Raw genomic sequence first — 16,937 nt, forward strand, 5'->3', positions numbered from 1 at the left:
TTTTTTTTTTCCACTACCCATTCCTTAAATTCTCTTTTCAACAGATAGGTGTGAAAGCACCAGTTTCATTTTTATTTCACTGCCCTGAGTTTTTATTTTAAATTACTGGTACAGGATCTCAGATATTGGGTGCATATAAAGACCTTCAATTAAATGCATGTGTTCCAAGGAAATGTAATTTATGTCTAGTCCAGCCCAGTTTTTGCATCTTGGGAGTTATGTAAATTCACTCCCAACGCCTACTACTGAATTTACATCTTCCATGCCAAATATTCTCATAAAATTTCTTTATGAATCCTCCAGTTACATTTTCCCTTCTGGGCCTCCCCTAGCCACATCTTACTGCAAATCAAATTCCAGTTGTCACCTACAAGTTATATTCCGTGCTGAAAGCGGATTTATCCCATAATTTTCTTAAGCTCCATTATAGCAGTTTTCAGTGGAATATAAATACATGCCAGTAGCCCCTTAGTACTTCAAATCTACCAATGTCTTATCTTCTATTGCTACTAGAGCTCCTCTTGCAATTAATTTAAGTACTCTTGTCGGTTTGCCCCAAGTATTTAGAACCATGCTGAAAACATTCAAACTTACATATTCAGTTATTTCCAAGAGTCTCTCCTGTAGCACAGCTATTTGCACTCTACATTTTTAATACACTTCACTACTCTTTGTATTTATCTGAGAGACCATTAAACATTTAAAGACATCATAGAAAGCCTCATTCTTGAGGGATTATTCCCACTTTTGACATACAATAGCTTTTTTGTTAAATGTCTATCAGCTTTTGTGTTAAATGCATGCACTGTTTTGCAGGTTAAATCTTTTACAGTGGTTTGTCGTAATCTCTATTTGTGCCTGTCGCATCTTACAAAACTTATGAAAATAAAATCTTGGCTGGTTTGTGAGGAATAGGTTCTACCATATATGATTTCTTACACACCCACTGGGAGACTAGGTTGGTTAGGTTCAGCATGGGGGACCAACTAGGATAAACCAACAAAGCCACCAGGCAGGAGACACAACCAGGAAAATTTATTCTACTAAAATCCAAGTTCAAGTAAGCACTTTTGTCATATGCAAAGACTTCCTCAAACATATTGAAACATCACATGACAAATTAAATACTCTGCGAATCACATGACCTCAAACAATTTAAAAAAGTACAAGTTTGAAATGTAAAATATACAAATGACACTAAATGCATTATATTAAGCCTTCATTTTTAACAAACTACTGATGCAGACTACCTCAATTAAACCAGGTGAAGCAGAGGCATTCAAGAAAATTTGCCACCATAACTCCCCCTTTGAGGTAGTTAGCAGGTTAGTCAGGTTTTGTAGGATATATTTAGTGTCATTTGTATATTTTTTTACATTTCAAACCTGTACTGTTAATTGTTTGAGGTAATGTGATTTGCAGAGAAATTAATTTATGTGATGTTTCAATATGTCTGAAAAATAGCTTTATGTATGATGAAAGCACTTGCATGAACTAGTGATCTGAAGTAGTTACTTCATTTGCTCTGCAACCTGTGGGTATCGGATCCGACCTCTGATCCAAGCTGGCAGCTTTACTAGCTAAAAGATCCGAGCTCCTGGCTCCTCCCATTTACCCATAATCCCCTGCTACATGCTCCCTTTCCTCAGATCTCGTTTGCCGCGGCTGAAAGAAGCTTCTAGTGAAGAGCTCCTAAGGCGTGGGTAAGAGCTTTCCAGTTTGTATTTCAAAAAAGTCAGAGAAAAGTTGTTTAGGTAGTGTGTGAGTGATTTAGTCTCCAATAGTAGAGTGATAGCCTTAGTTTAAATTTTTTGTGGTAAATTTAGCTTATTTTTGTGTTTCCCTCACCTTGGTGTGTGAGTGTGTGTTTAGTGTGATGGCTGAAGGGCCCAAAGCCTTTTTTTCTAAATGCACTGAGTGTGGCCATAAGCTTTCCCCAGCTGATGGCCACACAGTGCGTTTTGTGTCTGGGGGTGGCCTACTTTTCCACCAGCTGCCAGATATGTGCAGCATTCAACCCCTGGGCCATCAGGGATAGGAAGAACAAGTTGATCCTGGCGGGTTTGTTACCACAGGACTTCTTCCTCTCCCTCTAAGGCACTGGCTGCTACTGCAGCCCTGTGCCTTTAGAGCCCACGACTCTGCCTGGGACTCAACCTCCCTCTTCTGTGCAAGGTTCAGGGGGCTCTTCTGCCTCTACCAGAGAGAACAGGCACAAAGAAAAGGAAAAACAAAGAAGCCACAAGAGGCGAGCCGAGACTCATCCCTCAGCACCGCCATCTAAAGTTGCTAATCCCTCTATGAGGGCTTCCGGATCCTCTCCCTCTCGGCTCCGTTCGCCTCGTTTCTCGCCGGAGGACTTCTCCCTCGAGGTCATTGAGGCGGCCCTCCCGGCCCGCCTAGACGACCTCTTCTAGATCTACAAGAAGCCTGACAGACGCGGACATAGATCGGATGAGGAGTCGATTTTTGCAGACTCAGATGCAGATGGGAGAGCAACCCCTCTTTGCCCAGATAGCTCCTTCTCCAACTAGTTTGAGTTTTGGAGTCATCGGATCCGGGCCCTTTCGGAACCGGGGAGTTGTCGGCGCCAATAGTTCCGGTAATTTCGACGCCGACTGTACCCTCGAGTGTCGGATCCTAGCTCTCTGTGCAGAGAGCTGAGCATCGGATCCGTAGGGGTGGGTGAGTCTTCGGCGCCGTTCAGGTTGGAGCACTTCCCTCACGGATCCGACCGCGTTAGCTCAGACACCGATCCCTATTTCGGAGCAGAGGAGGCTGCTTTCGGAGCCTGGGGAAAGTGGCTCGCCTTCAGAGTTTGAGGTAGTGAAGAGGGTTCTGTTGAGACCTTCCAGATCCCCGGTCCGGGAGACTGATCCTCCCGCCCCCCCCTATGCATTTGGGTGTATCCTCCATCATCCAACCACTGGGACAGCCTGCCCAGACCCTCCAGTTAGTTCCCTTAGAGGAACAGGACCCCGTAGGTGAGCCCTCCTCGGATAGTCCCACCGAGGAGGTCCCTCGCAAACGGAAGTGTAAAAGGAGGCACCTGGACTCCCCGGAGTCCCTCACGGAAGACACTGATTTGGATGAAGGGGAAGGTTCCCCAAGGTCACCCCGAGGAGGTCTCCTTTGGAAACATCATGGAAATGGTGCGAATTAGAGGGGGGCTGGGCTGCCGAAAAACCTTCCTCGGACGAGTCAGTGTTTTTGGAGGCATTTGAAGCAGGCCCGTCTACCTCCTGGGTGTCCCCCCTGGTAGACTTGATTACTACCAGGGTGTGGAAGGAGCCGGACACCGTGGAGCCAATTCCAAGAAGGCCAGATAAAATTCTTAGCCCTTGCCCAGATAGGCAGGCCTGGTCTAAGGGTTCACCTGTGGAAGCCATGTTGGTGGCAGATGCCACAAAGAAGGAACTCACAGGAGAGTTCCTCAGTCCATCCTCCGGATAAGGAATCTCGGACGTTGGACTGGATTGGGAAGCGGATGTTCGCTTCAGCCACCTTCTCTGTAAGGGCACTTGAACTACATGGCACACAGACTCCAGCGAGAATATGCTGCAGCTCCACCGGAGTCCATGACAGTAGAGGATAAGAGGACTTTCTCGACTCGTATGGTCACTAACACGTCTATGCGGCTACTCTCCCATGCTAGAGGGAGCCACTAGAGCTAGCGGAGCAGGGGTAGTCTTGCGGCGTCGCACCTAGCTCCGCCTTTGCAATTTTGCGGAACCCTTTAAGGCATCCTTCGCAAACGCGCCCTTTGATGGTTCTTCACTCTTTGGCAAGACCGTCCACGAGACGCTGGTCCAAAGTGAAAAGGACGGGAACACGCTGTCTGCAGTCTGTGTCCGCTTCTCTAATCCCCAGTGATCCTTTTCCAGGAATCAAAGGGGACTAAAGATGCAGTTCCGGAAGTCTCAGCAGTCCCACCCAGCTTCGGACCCCTCACCCTTCAGAGGCAGAGGAGGACAAGGTGGACGCCAGCCCAGAGGCAGAGGGGGGGGGGCCGCGTAACTTCAGGTCTAGAGAACCGTTCTCAGATAGGCCCGTGCAACAGCCCTGAGGGCTTACCCGGCTGTCCCTCTCTGGAGGCAGTCTGGGGGAGTTTGTCGGAGCACCTACTAAATTGGGAGTCCATCACGACGGATCAATGGTTGCTCTGAATCGTATCCAGAGGTTATTCCATTCCCTTCCTAAGCCCCCCCCCCCCCCATGAAGCACCTCCCCGATGTCCCACCCGATCAAAGGGAGGTGGCAGCTTCAGAGATTTCGAAGCTGCTAGAAGAGAGCCATCCAGCGCGTCCCCCCAGACCAGTTCGGATTGGGCCATTACTCCAGGTTCTTTAGTGCCAAAAAAGACGGGGGACCTAAGACAGATTCTAGATCTTTCTTCCCTGAACCTGTTCATTCCCAAAGAGAAATTCCAGATGGTCACTCTTCAATCAATTCTCCCCCTCCTTCAGGAGAAGGACTGGATGTGCTCCATAGACCTGAAGGATGCATACTACCACATTTTGATGGACAGACGATCCAGGAGGTTTCTCCACTTCCAGCTGGGAGCCAGTCATTATCAATTCAGGGTTCTTCTGTTCGGCCTCACCTCAGCCCCCAGGGTGTTCAAGGTCATGGCAATGGTTGCAGCCCACCTGAGACTCCAGGGCATTCAGGTCTTTCCACACCTAGACTGGCTCCTCAGCACCTCCAACAAGCATCAACTGTGTGTTGCCAGGGATTATGCTCTAACTCTTGCCCAGAGTTTGGGAATTTCGGTAAACCTTCAAAAGTCTTTTATTCATCCTGTGCAGGTTCTGGAATTTATAGGGGCCAAATTGGACACTAGCCTCTCTCGGGCCCTACTAGCTTCAGACAGGGTGAACAGTTTGTCATGTCAGGTTATAGCCCTCCTTCAGAACCCGGCTCCATCGGCAGAGTTAGTCCTGAGAGCACTAGGCTCTATGGAGGCGGCAACCAGTCTTTGCCTACACACGCGTCTAAGAATAAGGATTCTGCAATGGACCCTTCAAGTCCAATGGTCTGTTGCTACATCTGTTGAACACCCTTATTCCCCTGAGCAGGGCTTGCAGGGACTCCCTCCTCTGGTGGCTTTGCTCATGGGAGCTGTGGCAAGGGAGATCCTTCGTGATGCCTCCGCCCCAAGCCACATTGAGCACGGATGCTTCTCGCCTCAGGTGGAAGGGGGGGGCATTCTTTGGGCAGAACCATCCAAGGCCTGTGGACCCCCTTAGAGACCGCTTTGCATATCAATGTCCTAGAGAGGAGGGTGGTGCTTCTGGCGTTGCAAGCTCTCCACGACCTTCTTCCTCTAGGGAATATTGCGGTTCACACAACATGGCGGTAGTCTGGTACATAAACAAACAGGGAGGGACCAGATCTTATCCCCTTTGTCGGGAGGCTATGAGAGTTTGGGAGTGGGCGATATCCACCAACCGCTTTCTGGTAGCAACGCACATTCCGGGTTGATCAGACATTCTGGTGGACAAACTGAGTCGCATGATCCTCACACCGTACGAGTGGTCTCTGAAACCATCAGTTGTGAAACAGATCTTCCTCAAATGGGGTCTACCTTGCTGCGATCTTTTCACTTCTCCGTCAAACACAAAGTGCAGTGAGTTTTTCGCGATACTTCCCCCACCAAGGGAGAGCCCCAGAGATGCTCTGGTTCATGCTCGGCCACCCGGGTCTCCTCTATGCTTATCCCCCCCTTCCTCTTATGAGGAAGTTCATTCAGAAAGCACGTCGGATGGGGAGCAGAATTATCCTCATAGCCCCATTCTGGCCTCGCCAGATCTGGTTCCCTTCTCTGTGGTCTCAGTGTAGTTCCTCCATGGATCTTGGATCCCGTTCCGGATCGGATTTTGCATCCTGCGGGATTGCAACCCCCGAACCTGGTAAACCTCAAGCTTGCGGCTTGGTTGATCCAGTTCCACTGATGGCAAGGACTCCCGGCATCTCATCACCAGTAAAGGCCATTCTGGTAGCGGCTCACAAGCCTGCTACCAGGAAAATTTACAGTAGTAAATGAAAGCGTTTTTCTGTCTGGGCTAAGGACAAGGGCTTAGATCCCTTTACCGTCCCTATTCCGGCGGTTCTTGATTTTGTCACATTTTTCATCAAGGAGCCAGTGCATCTACAGTTACAGTACAACTGGCAGCCATTTCCCATTTTCATGTAGGGGATGGGCTGGGATCTTTAGCTTCTGCGAAGATATGCAAAACCTTCTTGAAAGGTATTTTTCTATTGAAACCACCAGTTAAGACTGCGGTCCCACCATGGGACCCAACCTTGGTTTTACAAGCATTGACAAGCCCACCTTTTGAGCCTGCCGCCTCAGTTCCATTAAAGTTCTTATCATGGAAAACAGCCTTTCTAGTTGCTATTACTTCAGCCAGGAGGGTTTCGGAACTTCAAGCCCTTTGCATGAAACCCCCTTATCTAATCTTTCATAGGGATAGAGAGTCTCTCAGGACTAACCCTTTCTTCTTACCAAAGGTGGCTTCGGAGTCCAATATTATAGTCAATTTACCAGTGTTCTTTCCCAACTTTCAGAACAAAGGGGAATAGAAATTACACAAGTTGGATGTACATAGACAACTACGTTTTTACTTGAACAGGACGAAGGATACTCGCAAAGCTGATCAATTGTTTGTGTCCTTTGCCAAATCTGCTCTGGGTAGAGCTATTACCAAAGTTACCTTAGCAAACTGGATTGCACAGTGCATCATTTATGCATATGTAGCCTCAGGTAAACCTGCTCCTATCCGATTCCATGCCCACTCAACCCGATCCATAGCCACATCAGCAGCCTTCTGGTAAAGGGTTTCCCTGGACGACACATGTTCAGCAGCTACTTGGTCCTCTTCCCATACATTCATTTCTCTTTATAAATTGGATATGATGTCCAGGAGTAGGGTTTCCTTTGGCTCCGCAGTGCTTCGGAATATCCTTACTTGAGGGCCTCCCAAGGTTTTAGGTAGCTGGGGACTCTGTCCCACAGGTTGCAGAGCAAATGAAGTAACTACTTCAGATGAAGTTATGTACTCACCATAACGTTCCATCTGAGTAGGTACTTCGTCTGCAACAGAACCCCCCCTCCATGCCCCCTAACCATTATCGCGATTCCTGATCATGATTGAGATTGTTTCATGTGTTTAGGCATTACTTTGTCCTCTGTCGAGGGTCTTAGTTGTTGGATTAAGCAAACTGAGGAAAGGGAGCATGTAGCAGGGGATTGTGGGTAAAGGGGAGCCAGGAGCTCAGATCTTTTAGTTAGTAAAGCTGCCGGCTCGGATCCGAGGTTGGATCAGATACCCACAGGTTGCAGACAAATGAAGTACCTATTCAGATGGAACGGTATGGTGAGTACATAACTTCTTTTTTTAGTGGAATAAATTTCCTGGTTGCCTCTCCAGCTTCGTGGCTTTCTTGGAATATTCAGTTTTGGACTTTTATTTTGTGGACCAACTAGGGTACAGACTGGTCAAAACTAAAGGCCCAGAGGAACACCAATTCCTCCTGGGAAGTGGCATAGGTGGATCAGCCTCCCTTCTGTCTTGGCCATTAAAAGGTCTCCGAAGGAGACCAAGAGCTTTGGGGAACCCTCTCTCCTCACAGATCAGTATCTTCTGTGAGGGAGTCCAAATGCCTCTCTTGCACTTATGTTTCCTGGGTTCCTCCATGATGGTCACTAAGGGGAAGGAACTGGAAGCAGTGGAACCAGAGGGTACAGCTTGCCCGAAACCAACAAGATCTAGCAGTCCCAAAGGATAAAGTGAGGAGTTGAAACAAAATGCAAAAGCAGCGAGGCTACAGGGCAGATATGGACGTGAATGAGTTCCCTCCACTGAATGTGAAAATCTTTTCAAACTGAGACCAAAGCTGCTCCTGAGGAGAGCCTACTCAGATCAAAGAATCCCATAAAGTTAGTCTCTGGATGCTGTACTGCTCAGAACTGAAGCAGATGTCAGAGCAAAGCTGTCAAGGACTGAATCACCAAGACAAAAGGCTGGATCAGGGCTCCACAGGGTTAAACTACAACTACCAAACTCTGTAGCCAAAACAGAGTTCTAAAGAAATAATCAATTACATTCAAGATTGCTTTGGCAAGACAAACTGCAGTGATCTAAAAGGCCACAGCCAAAACAGTCAAACTCAGAGCCCATGCCCTTTCAAAGGAAGGGGTCAGAGACCAGACACATGGAGAGGAAGACCTGCCTGAAAAAACAGTCAGACATGCTAGGCAACACTGGAGATCAGATCCCCTAGAGTGATCAGTCATCCGAGCACAGTGGACCATGACAGCTGGAGCAGAGGAGGATGGGATTTTGTGGAGCCAGACCCAGAGGATATGGCTGGGCTACAAGAAAGCAATCATATGCAAACACCCACTACTAAACTCTCATTGCCTCCCAAGCAAAGGGGATAAACTGGTTCTCCCTTTCTTACTCCAGTATTAAACAGTCACCACTTTAGAGTCCGACAACAGCAACTACTAAGAGAGTCTTGGAATGCCTGCTCTCATTTCAAAAGTTCTGATATAAAAGGTCAACAGTCCATGTCCTTTGGGTAGTCTGCTGTTGACACTACCCTCCAATCTTAAAGCAGAAGCATCCATGGTGGCTACCACACACAGTGTGATTAATGGCTTGGAAGGGTATGCCCACTGACAAACTGGACTACTGAATCACTCACCTGAGGCAATCCTTGCACTTCCTAGATATATTTTGATGGATAAATCTAAAGGGTCTAGTAATGGATGCTATTGTAGGGTCTAGTAATGGATGCTATTGTATCAGTGTCTACTACAACAGTCCTGTGAAACTGAACAGGGACTCATAGGGGCTGCCATGAAACGGCAGCAGTCACAAACTTTGACTCTGCTGAATCGGACACTGACTAGTATGAATTCTGTTCTGGTGGAGCTGTAGACAGTCTCAGTCCTGCACATGAATGCAATGGCAAAGGGGTGCTTCATATGGTTCATCTAGTTTCATTCCATCTTTTAGGGAGAACAGCAAGTCTGGAGTTGAGGGTTTTCCACTGTTTTGCAGGGGGGGGGGGTGAGCAGCTGCCAGTTTTCAAGTATAGAAAGACTAAACTACCAGAAGCTAGTCACACAGATATGGACAGACCCAGTCTCCCTTAAGTCTGAGATGCACTGCAACTAGCACTAGTACTATGCAATTGCTGAAGACAATAGGGGCTGATGAGACCAAACTGAAAAGATCAGAATGGAAAATGGCTGGCTGTCCTATGTGGAAATGAAGAAACCTCTCTGACTCCTAACTACTTTGATGGGAAAGCAAGCATCTTGAATGTTCAAAGACTGTACCCAATCACATTCTTGCAGATGTGGAAGGTAAGACTGCACTATGACCACACAAAGGGGCTAGTTTTGGCCACTGAAATCAAAGATGGGAAGTCTAGCCATTGTTGATCTAGTTGACTTCCTGGTTTGCTGTTTTCTGCAACAGACTGAGCATTTTTCTTGCCACAGCCTTCTGAAGGGTGTAAAACATCAGGAAAGGGGACTGAATCTAACTGTCCTCACCCATTTAACCCATGTGATAGCCATTCATATGTGGTAACATACATGACAGTCTAATGCCTTCACAGTGAAGCAAACTGGCACATCTTCAGGCAGCATGCTGTTGGGTGGGTGCCTTCCAGATGCCCATTGTATCCAGGTTCTTGAGACAGCCCACGTCTAGGATGCAAACATTCTGGAAGCTTACATTACCCCTGTGACCTTCAAGAACCACTGTTTTGCTTCTGTTGGCAATGTCTGAACCACATTTGAATTGGAAGTGTTTCAAACCCCTTTTGTCCACTGTAGTGGAGTCTGAGTTGGTGTAAAAAGTAAGGGGGTGGTGGAAGGCAAAGCCCCTCCCCCACATGGGTGGGTCTGAAACATGTGTATAAAACAGGGAAGTGTTGGACAACTAGTTACTTACCCTGTCGATGAAATGAAAGTTCAGGTGACTGAACTTTCACTGCTTATTGTTCGCTGTTGAGCCGGTCGATGGCTAGCTCATTCGACAGCTGAACAGAAACCCCAAAAAAATGGGAATTCTGGCAACAATCCATGCAGAACAATATTTTACAGAAGGAATAAGGTTTAAAATAAGGCAGGATTTGAATAAGCTATGTAATGTTTGACAATGACTGGATAGCCAAGCAAAAGCAGAACATTTGCAACTAAAAAGTGCCAATATGTTTTTTCATTTATACAAATGTATGAACTCCTATATCATAAGTGATAATTTAATAAAGGTTTAAAAAAAAAATTACGAGTCTCTGCTGACTGCCTGAAGACTGAGCCTAGAGCTGGATTGGCTGTCAATGTATAAACCTCAGTCCCAGATGCAGAGGAGACTCCTGGCATCACTGAGCTTTAAGTCAGGAAGTTTAATGTTGAGGCAGTTGGTGGAGAGCAATGGTCCCAAAACTGATTTCAGACTATCAATAGATCTGATTCAATCTCAGTCTCATCAACTTTCACATGAAGTGGTTGGAAAAGTACAGTTGTGTACACTTACCATAAATGTAGATGTCAGAGTGTATTCACTGTTGCAGTCATTACAGTTGGGTAATCTGCTTGCAGGTTGCCCTCGGCCTGATTAACAAAGTCTTGGGTCCTGCGTTGGTTGCTGTCCCATCTTCCATGACATCAGGTCATCAGGGGTATAAAACATGCAGCAGATGCCATTATAGCAGTTTTTCTTGCCCCAGATGTCAGGTGCCCCCCAAATGGGGAGCAAAATATATAATTTTAAACAAAAATATATACCTCCAAACAAAAGCAAATACACCAAAAATGCTTTTAAGTGAAGGAAAATAAAGGAGATGCATAGTAAGAAAAAAAACAGGGGGCTGGAGGGAGGGTAACCAGGACTGCAACAGTGAATACACTCCAACATCTACATTTATGGTAAGTGTACACAACTGTACTATGTTCTTCGTGTTTCACTGTTGCAGTCATTACATTTGGGTAGATTCCCAAAGCTAAGGTTGGGAGGATGGATTTATACAGTATTAGGACTGGCTATAAGGCCCTGCAAAACAGCAGTGGCAAAGCCAGCTCTGGATTTAGAGAAAATTGGTAAGTGATAGTGCTTTTTGAAAGTATGAACTGAACTCCAGGTAGCAGCTTCTAGAATATCCCTGGTAGGAACACCTCTGAGAAAGGCTGCAGAAGTAGATGCAGCCCTGGTGGAATGGGATCTGATCACCTGGGGGATAGGTTTGCCATGGTGCTTATAGCAGAAATGAATGCAATGGCTTATCCATTTGAAAATGGTTTGCTTTGAAATAGCCTTTCCCTCTGCCCCTGCAGCAAATGCTACCAGCAGTTCATATTTTCTTCGAGATTTAGTCTTGTCAAGTAAAATCTAAGTTGTCTGTGTACATCCAATGAATGCAGAATCCACTCCCCTTCGTTCTGTGGATTGGGAAAAGTTGGCAAATGGAGTGATTACGAGCCACACTGGATACCACCTTGGGCATGAAGGATGAAGGATGGGTTGGTCCTGAGTGACACCCTGTCTGCATGAAAGATGATGAAAGGCTCCACTGCCATAAGGGCCTGTAATTCAGAAATCCTTCTAGCCGAAGTGATTGCTAAAAAGGAAGGCTGTTTCCCAGGAAAGGAATTTTCAGTCTGCAGTAGCAGCTGGCTCGAAAGGAGGTAGAGTGACTTTTTCCAATACAAAGTTAAGGTCCTAGGCAGGGGTTAGAGCTCTCCTGGGTGACCTAAAGTTTTTGGCCCCTCTGAGATACTGCTTTAACAAAGGATGAGAGAAGGGGGGGGGGTTCTGTGTTGTAATGAGCTGAAATGGCTGAGGCATGGATTTTTATGGAAGAAAAAAAGATAGACCCTTGTGAAGCATCTCAGTTAAGTATTGCAAAATCTGAGGTAAATTGGGCACTGCTGTGGTCATCCCTTGAGATTGATTCCAGGCACAGAATCTTTTCCATTTGTCAGCATAAGATTTTCTGGTACCAAGTCTTCTCGCCTCCAAAATGACATCCATCACAGGTTTGCTGAGGGATGCTAAGGGGGACTGAGTGATTAGCCAAGCTGCAAGATTCAATATTTGGAGCGGAGGGTGCAGAATTTGGTTGTTCTGAGACAGTAAACAAGGTGTAGGCAGATGCCATGGAGAAAGTTGACAGACTGTAGGAGTGGGTACCAGAGTTGGAGAGGCCAGTCTGGAGCAAGCAAAATAATCTTTGGTTTGTCCTGTTTGACATTTAGTAGAACTTTGGAGAGCAAAGGCAGGGGGGGGGCATAGACTGGTAGATTTTCCCAGCTGAAGTACAGAGCATCCACTTCCCAGGCTTTTTTGTGAGGAGTTCTTGTGCAAAATTTGTCCAACTGGTAGTTCTGGGGTGAGGCAAAGACATCTATGTCTGGGTTCCCCAATTTGCATCTCAACATGTTGAAAATCCGTGGTTCCAGTTTCCATTTGTGTGGGTCCATGAGATTTCTGCTTAGATAGTCTGCCAAAATATTCAGCTTTCGTGGCAGGAATTGGGCTTGTAGTTGTACTTGACAGCTCAAGGCAGTGTTCCACAATGCCATCGCTTGTCTGCAGAGTGGGTAGGAATGTGTACCCCCTGCTTGCTTATGTACCATATAACTGTGGTGTTGTCCATCTTTACCATTAGTTGCCCTAGATGAAGGTAGTCCTTGAAGGCTGTCAGTGCTTTCTGTATAGCTAGCATTTCTTTTTGCTTGATATGAAAGTGCATTTGATTCGAGCTCCATTTGCCCTGAATGCACTTCCCTGCCAGATGAGCCCCCCCATGCATGTCTGATGCATCTGTAGTTGGGGTTTGGGTGGCAGGGGGTGGTGTGAATGGCAGTCCCTTGTTTTGGTGGCAGGCCTCTGCCCCATCATAGGAACTCTAGTTGCAGGCAAGGTATGATGGGAATCATTATTTCCAAGCTGTGAGAATGTTGACTCCATAAACTTTTTAAGTACCACTGAAGTTCTCATATGCAGTCTTGCATTTGGAATTAGAAGAAAGCAGGAGGCCATGAACCCAAAGGCTTGCAGTATTTGTCTTGCTGCTAGCAGGGTTTTTGTGGCCACCTGTTTAAGTAAGTCACCAACTGAGTTTGCTTTTCTGGTGCAAGGTAAGCCATCTGGACAGTTTTATTCAAGCTTGCACCCAGGAATGTTATTTTTTGAGATGGTACTAGTTGTGAATTCTTTTCATTTATGGTGTACTCTAGACAAGTTAGAACCCTTTTTACAAACGCCACATGTTTTAGAAGAATGGCCTTGTTTTCTGCCTGAATTACACAATCGTCCAGGTATGTATATATTTGAATATTTCTTTGCCTGCAAAATGCAATTACTGGAGCTAGGCACTTTGTAAAGACCATGGGCACAGTGGACAAGCCAAAGGGCAGTGCAGAGAATTGATAATGCAAAAAACCTGCTTTGAAGCAGAGGTATCTTCTGCAAGATTCCCCGACTGGGATATGCAGGTATGCCTCTTAGATCTAGAGTTGCCAACCAAGCATCTTTGCCTACAATAGGAAGTAAGTGGTGAAGAGTCGGCATCTTGAATTTTGGAATGTCCAGGAAAGTGTTTAGAGTAGACCAATCCAGAATTGGACGCCATGATTTGTCTTTTCGGGGTACCAGGAAAAGTCTGGAATAGAAACCTTGTCCCTTTTCCCCTTCTGGTACTAGCTGAATAGCCCCCATGTGTACTAGCTGAATAGCCCCCATGTGTAGGAGGGAAAGTACTTGTTTGAGCCTCTGCCCACTGACTTGGGGCAGGTCTGGCCACCCGTTTGGAGTTGGCAACATGTGGAAATGAAATCTGTATCCCTGGAACACTATTTAAAACCCATTTGTCCTGGGTTATAAGTTGCCAGTTTTTTTGCATGAAGTGCCAGTTTTCCCCCCAAAGGGGCGGCTAAAAGGCAAGTGCTTGGTAATTCAAAAGGAAGTCATTGAGACCATTTACCATAGGGAGGTGTCTTGTTGTTTCCAGATTTGGAAGAGGAGGCACCCCATTGCTTAGTTCTGAAAGTCCCCTGGGACTGAAACTTGGTGCTTTTGGTAGGTCTGGGTCTGGCTTGAGTGGCTCTGGAAGGAACTGAAAAAGGGCCAGTTCTTAGTAGGCCAGTGCCTACTAAATCTTGGAGGTTGTACTTGTAAGAAATCTTTCACAGTCTGCATAGATTTAGCCTCATCTTCCATCTTTTTTAGAACTTCAGCCTTATTGCCAAACAGATGGTCCTGCTGCAAAGGAGCATCCAACAAGTTTGCTTCAACACGATCAGGCAGAGATTGCTCCTTAAGCCAAGCATGCCTTCTAAGGACAGACCCAGTAACAGCAGCCCTGCAAGAGGCCTCCAAAGAATCAAAACCACATTGCAAAGTATGTTTTCCAACTTGTTCAGCTAAATGCAATAAATCCTGTAAATCTTAATTTTCCACAGTCAGAAATCATCATTTTCTGTTTAAGCAGTCCCATGATATGCTGCTATTTTAGCATATGAAATTGACAGGTTTAAAGCCCTGATTGCCAAGGTTGCAGAAGTATAAACCTTTTTCCCCCCATCTATCCAGCACCCTGGTGTCTCTATCAGAAGGGGTAGGATTTTTTAGCAGATGCCTTAATGCCCTTGGGCCCCTGAGAAATGGTTTCAAGATCCGCAACAGGATTTTTGAAAAGGACTTTATGGGAATCAGGAACCCTGTAGTATCTGTCTGGCTTACAAGGAGCCAGAGGCAGTGAATCAGGGGCCATACTGGATTCTGAAAACACAACAATGTCTAGTACAGGAGGTATAGCCAAAGGCCTATACTGAGGAAGAAGAAAATCCCTAAGCCTCTTTAGATTCAGAAAAATCCTGACTTTCCCAGTGAAAATGTTCCCTTAAGGTATGTAAAATTTTCCCCAAAAGAAAAATCTTCAGGGGACGAAGCAGAAGGAATGGAAACCTCTGCAGAGTCCTCATAAGTAGGTACAGACAAATCCTGTTCATTAGAAGAGTTAGAAGAAACAGAATCCTGTTCAGAAGATTCATAGTCAAGTTCAGCCCCATGCCTCTTTGAAGGTGGGGGTTTGCTACCATTGACTAGAGTAATTAAATCTTCAGCCATTTTGATCATTTGTTTTTTTTTTTTTTTTTTTTAGGTACAGGGGCCTGAACATGTGGCCTAGACGTCGGTTTTTTAGACCTAGATTGAGATTTTGGCCTTAATATTGAAGATAGCATCTGTTTAATATACAGATCTGTAGGCCTGAATACACCCTCAGGAGCCAGTGCCTGCACAGCGGCTCTGGACCCATCCAAGGTAGAGACATCCGCGGGTTCGATAATTGAAGCATATTGCGGCATACCACACTCAGAATGGGTCTCAGTAGAGGCCTGCTAATCAGAAGTGGCAGGTATCAGGGGCTGCGAAAGCACCTCACCGAGTACCAGTGAACTGGCAACTGGCTTAGAAGCGTCGTTGGCAGTTTTGGACCTCAATGGCCTGTCTTTTTTTCTTTGGTATTACGGTAGTCTGATTGCTAACAGACGTTATTTCTGGATAATTACAGTGATCCAAAATATTTAGAAGCAAAAATGTACCAACAATGGATAGTGCATTGATTAACTAAAGCACAGAACCGACAGCAAGGTACATCGTGGTCAGGGCCTAGGCAAGGAATACAGTACAAGTGAAAATCCTTATGGAGGTATTTGCTTCCCACAATTAATACAATTATTAACTTTTACTGATATCGGTAAGAAGCAAGAAAAAAAAAAAGTTTCCCCAATGGGGTACTTATAGCTTTTTAGTTTGGTTCTGAAACTCAGAAACGAAAATTTCAGGAGTCGGCCGACCGGCACTTGAGAACTGCTTCTGCTTCAGGCACCGCATGGCAAGAAAGACTGATGTAATGGCGTTGGCTGCAGGTTTTATACCAGACGACCTGATGTCATGGAAGAAAGGACCGCAACTGATGCAGGACCCACTACTTCGTTAATCAGGCCGTCTGAGGGCAACCTGCCAGCAGATTACCTAAATGTAATGACTGCAACAGTGAAACACGAAGAACATCTGTGTTCTTAACAGCTGTGACACTCCTTTTTAAAAACACATCGCCACTAAACTAACATCTAATATGAAGACCTCAAAGTAGTTTATGCTCATAAGCACAATAAAAAGTAGACAGGATAATGCTACCATTTTCAAAATTTGGTTAATTATTCAAAGTGGATCATTCTAGTATCAAAGTTTCAAGCCTACAAATGGAGGACTGCCTGCTACTAGCACACCTAACAATTTAAAGCAAATATTCTTATTTGCTAACAAGAGCTGATTCTAAGCATGCTCATGTCTAAACTTAATGGAGTGTGTGTGACAGGCACCTTCTTAAACTGTGATATTACAAGATAAGCAACCACACTTAGTTTTCAGCTGACAGTTATGACTCCAATGCACTAAATGAGGAATGTTACCTTGGTGAAGTTCCACTTGATTGCACTGTTAAAGGAAAAAAAATGCATCTGGTTAACAAAAAAACAATTTCAAGACCATCATACAAGTACATTACAGTGCAACAATGTATTAACTTTACCCACCCCCAACCAGCTCAGTTACAAATTTTTAAGCAGCAAACGCATTCTGGAAGCTGTGGGTCAGGCTTATGTTAAATGTCAAACATTAAAAAAATAATAAAAGAATGCTCCCATTTACCAGTACACATCAAGCTCTACTGAAAACTTTCAGGTGCTAAACAGAGAGACATGGCTGCATATAAATGTCAACCTATAAATCAAATATCACTAGACGGCATGATACATAATCCCCACCCACAATAAAACATTTTCTACATACCCACATATTATGTACATTTATCTCAGTCTACATATGAAAGACACCCTACACCTTGTG

At 45.5% G+C, this 16,937-nt stretch overlaps 1 protein-coding gene across 1 annotated transcript in view; it reads right to left on the reverse strand.

The window, feature by feature from the left end:
• Positions 1–16,937, reverse strand: part of GPX4 (glutathione peroxidase 4) — a 266,794-nt gene that overhangs the window by 43,085 nt on the left and 206,772 nt on the right. Inside the window, exon 4 of the mRNA XM_044053814.1 lies at positions 16,502–16,526. Coding sequence (XP_043909749.1) covers positions 16,502–16,526 — 25 coding nt within the window. The remainder of the gene's footprint in view (positions 1–16,501; positions 16,527–16,937) is intronic.

This window comes from Protopterus annectens, chromosome 13.part0 (assembly GCF_019279795.1).
Source record: "Protopterus annectens isolate FY-2018-M chromosome 13.part0, PAN1.0, whole genome shotgun sequence".
Taxonomy (NCBI): Eukaryota; Metazoa; Chordata; order Ceratodontiformes; family Protopteridae; genus Protopterus; species Protopterus annectens.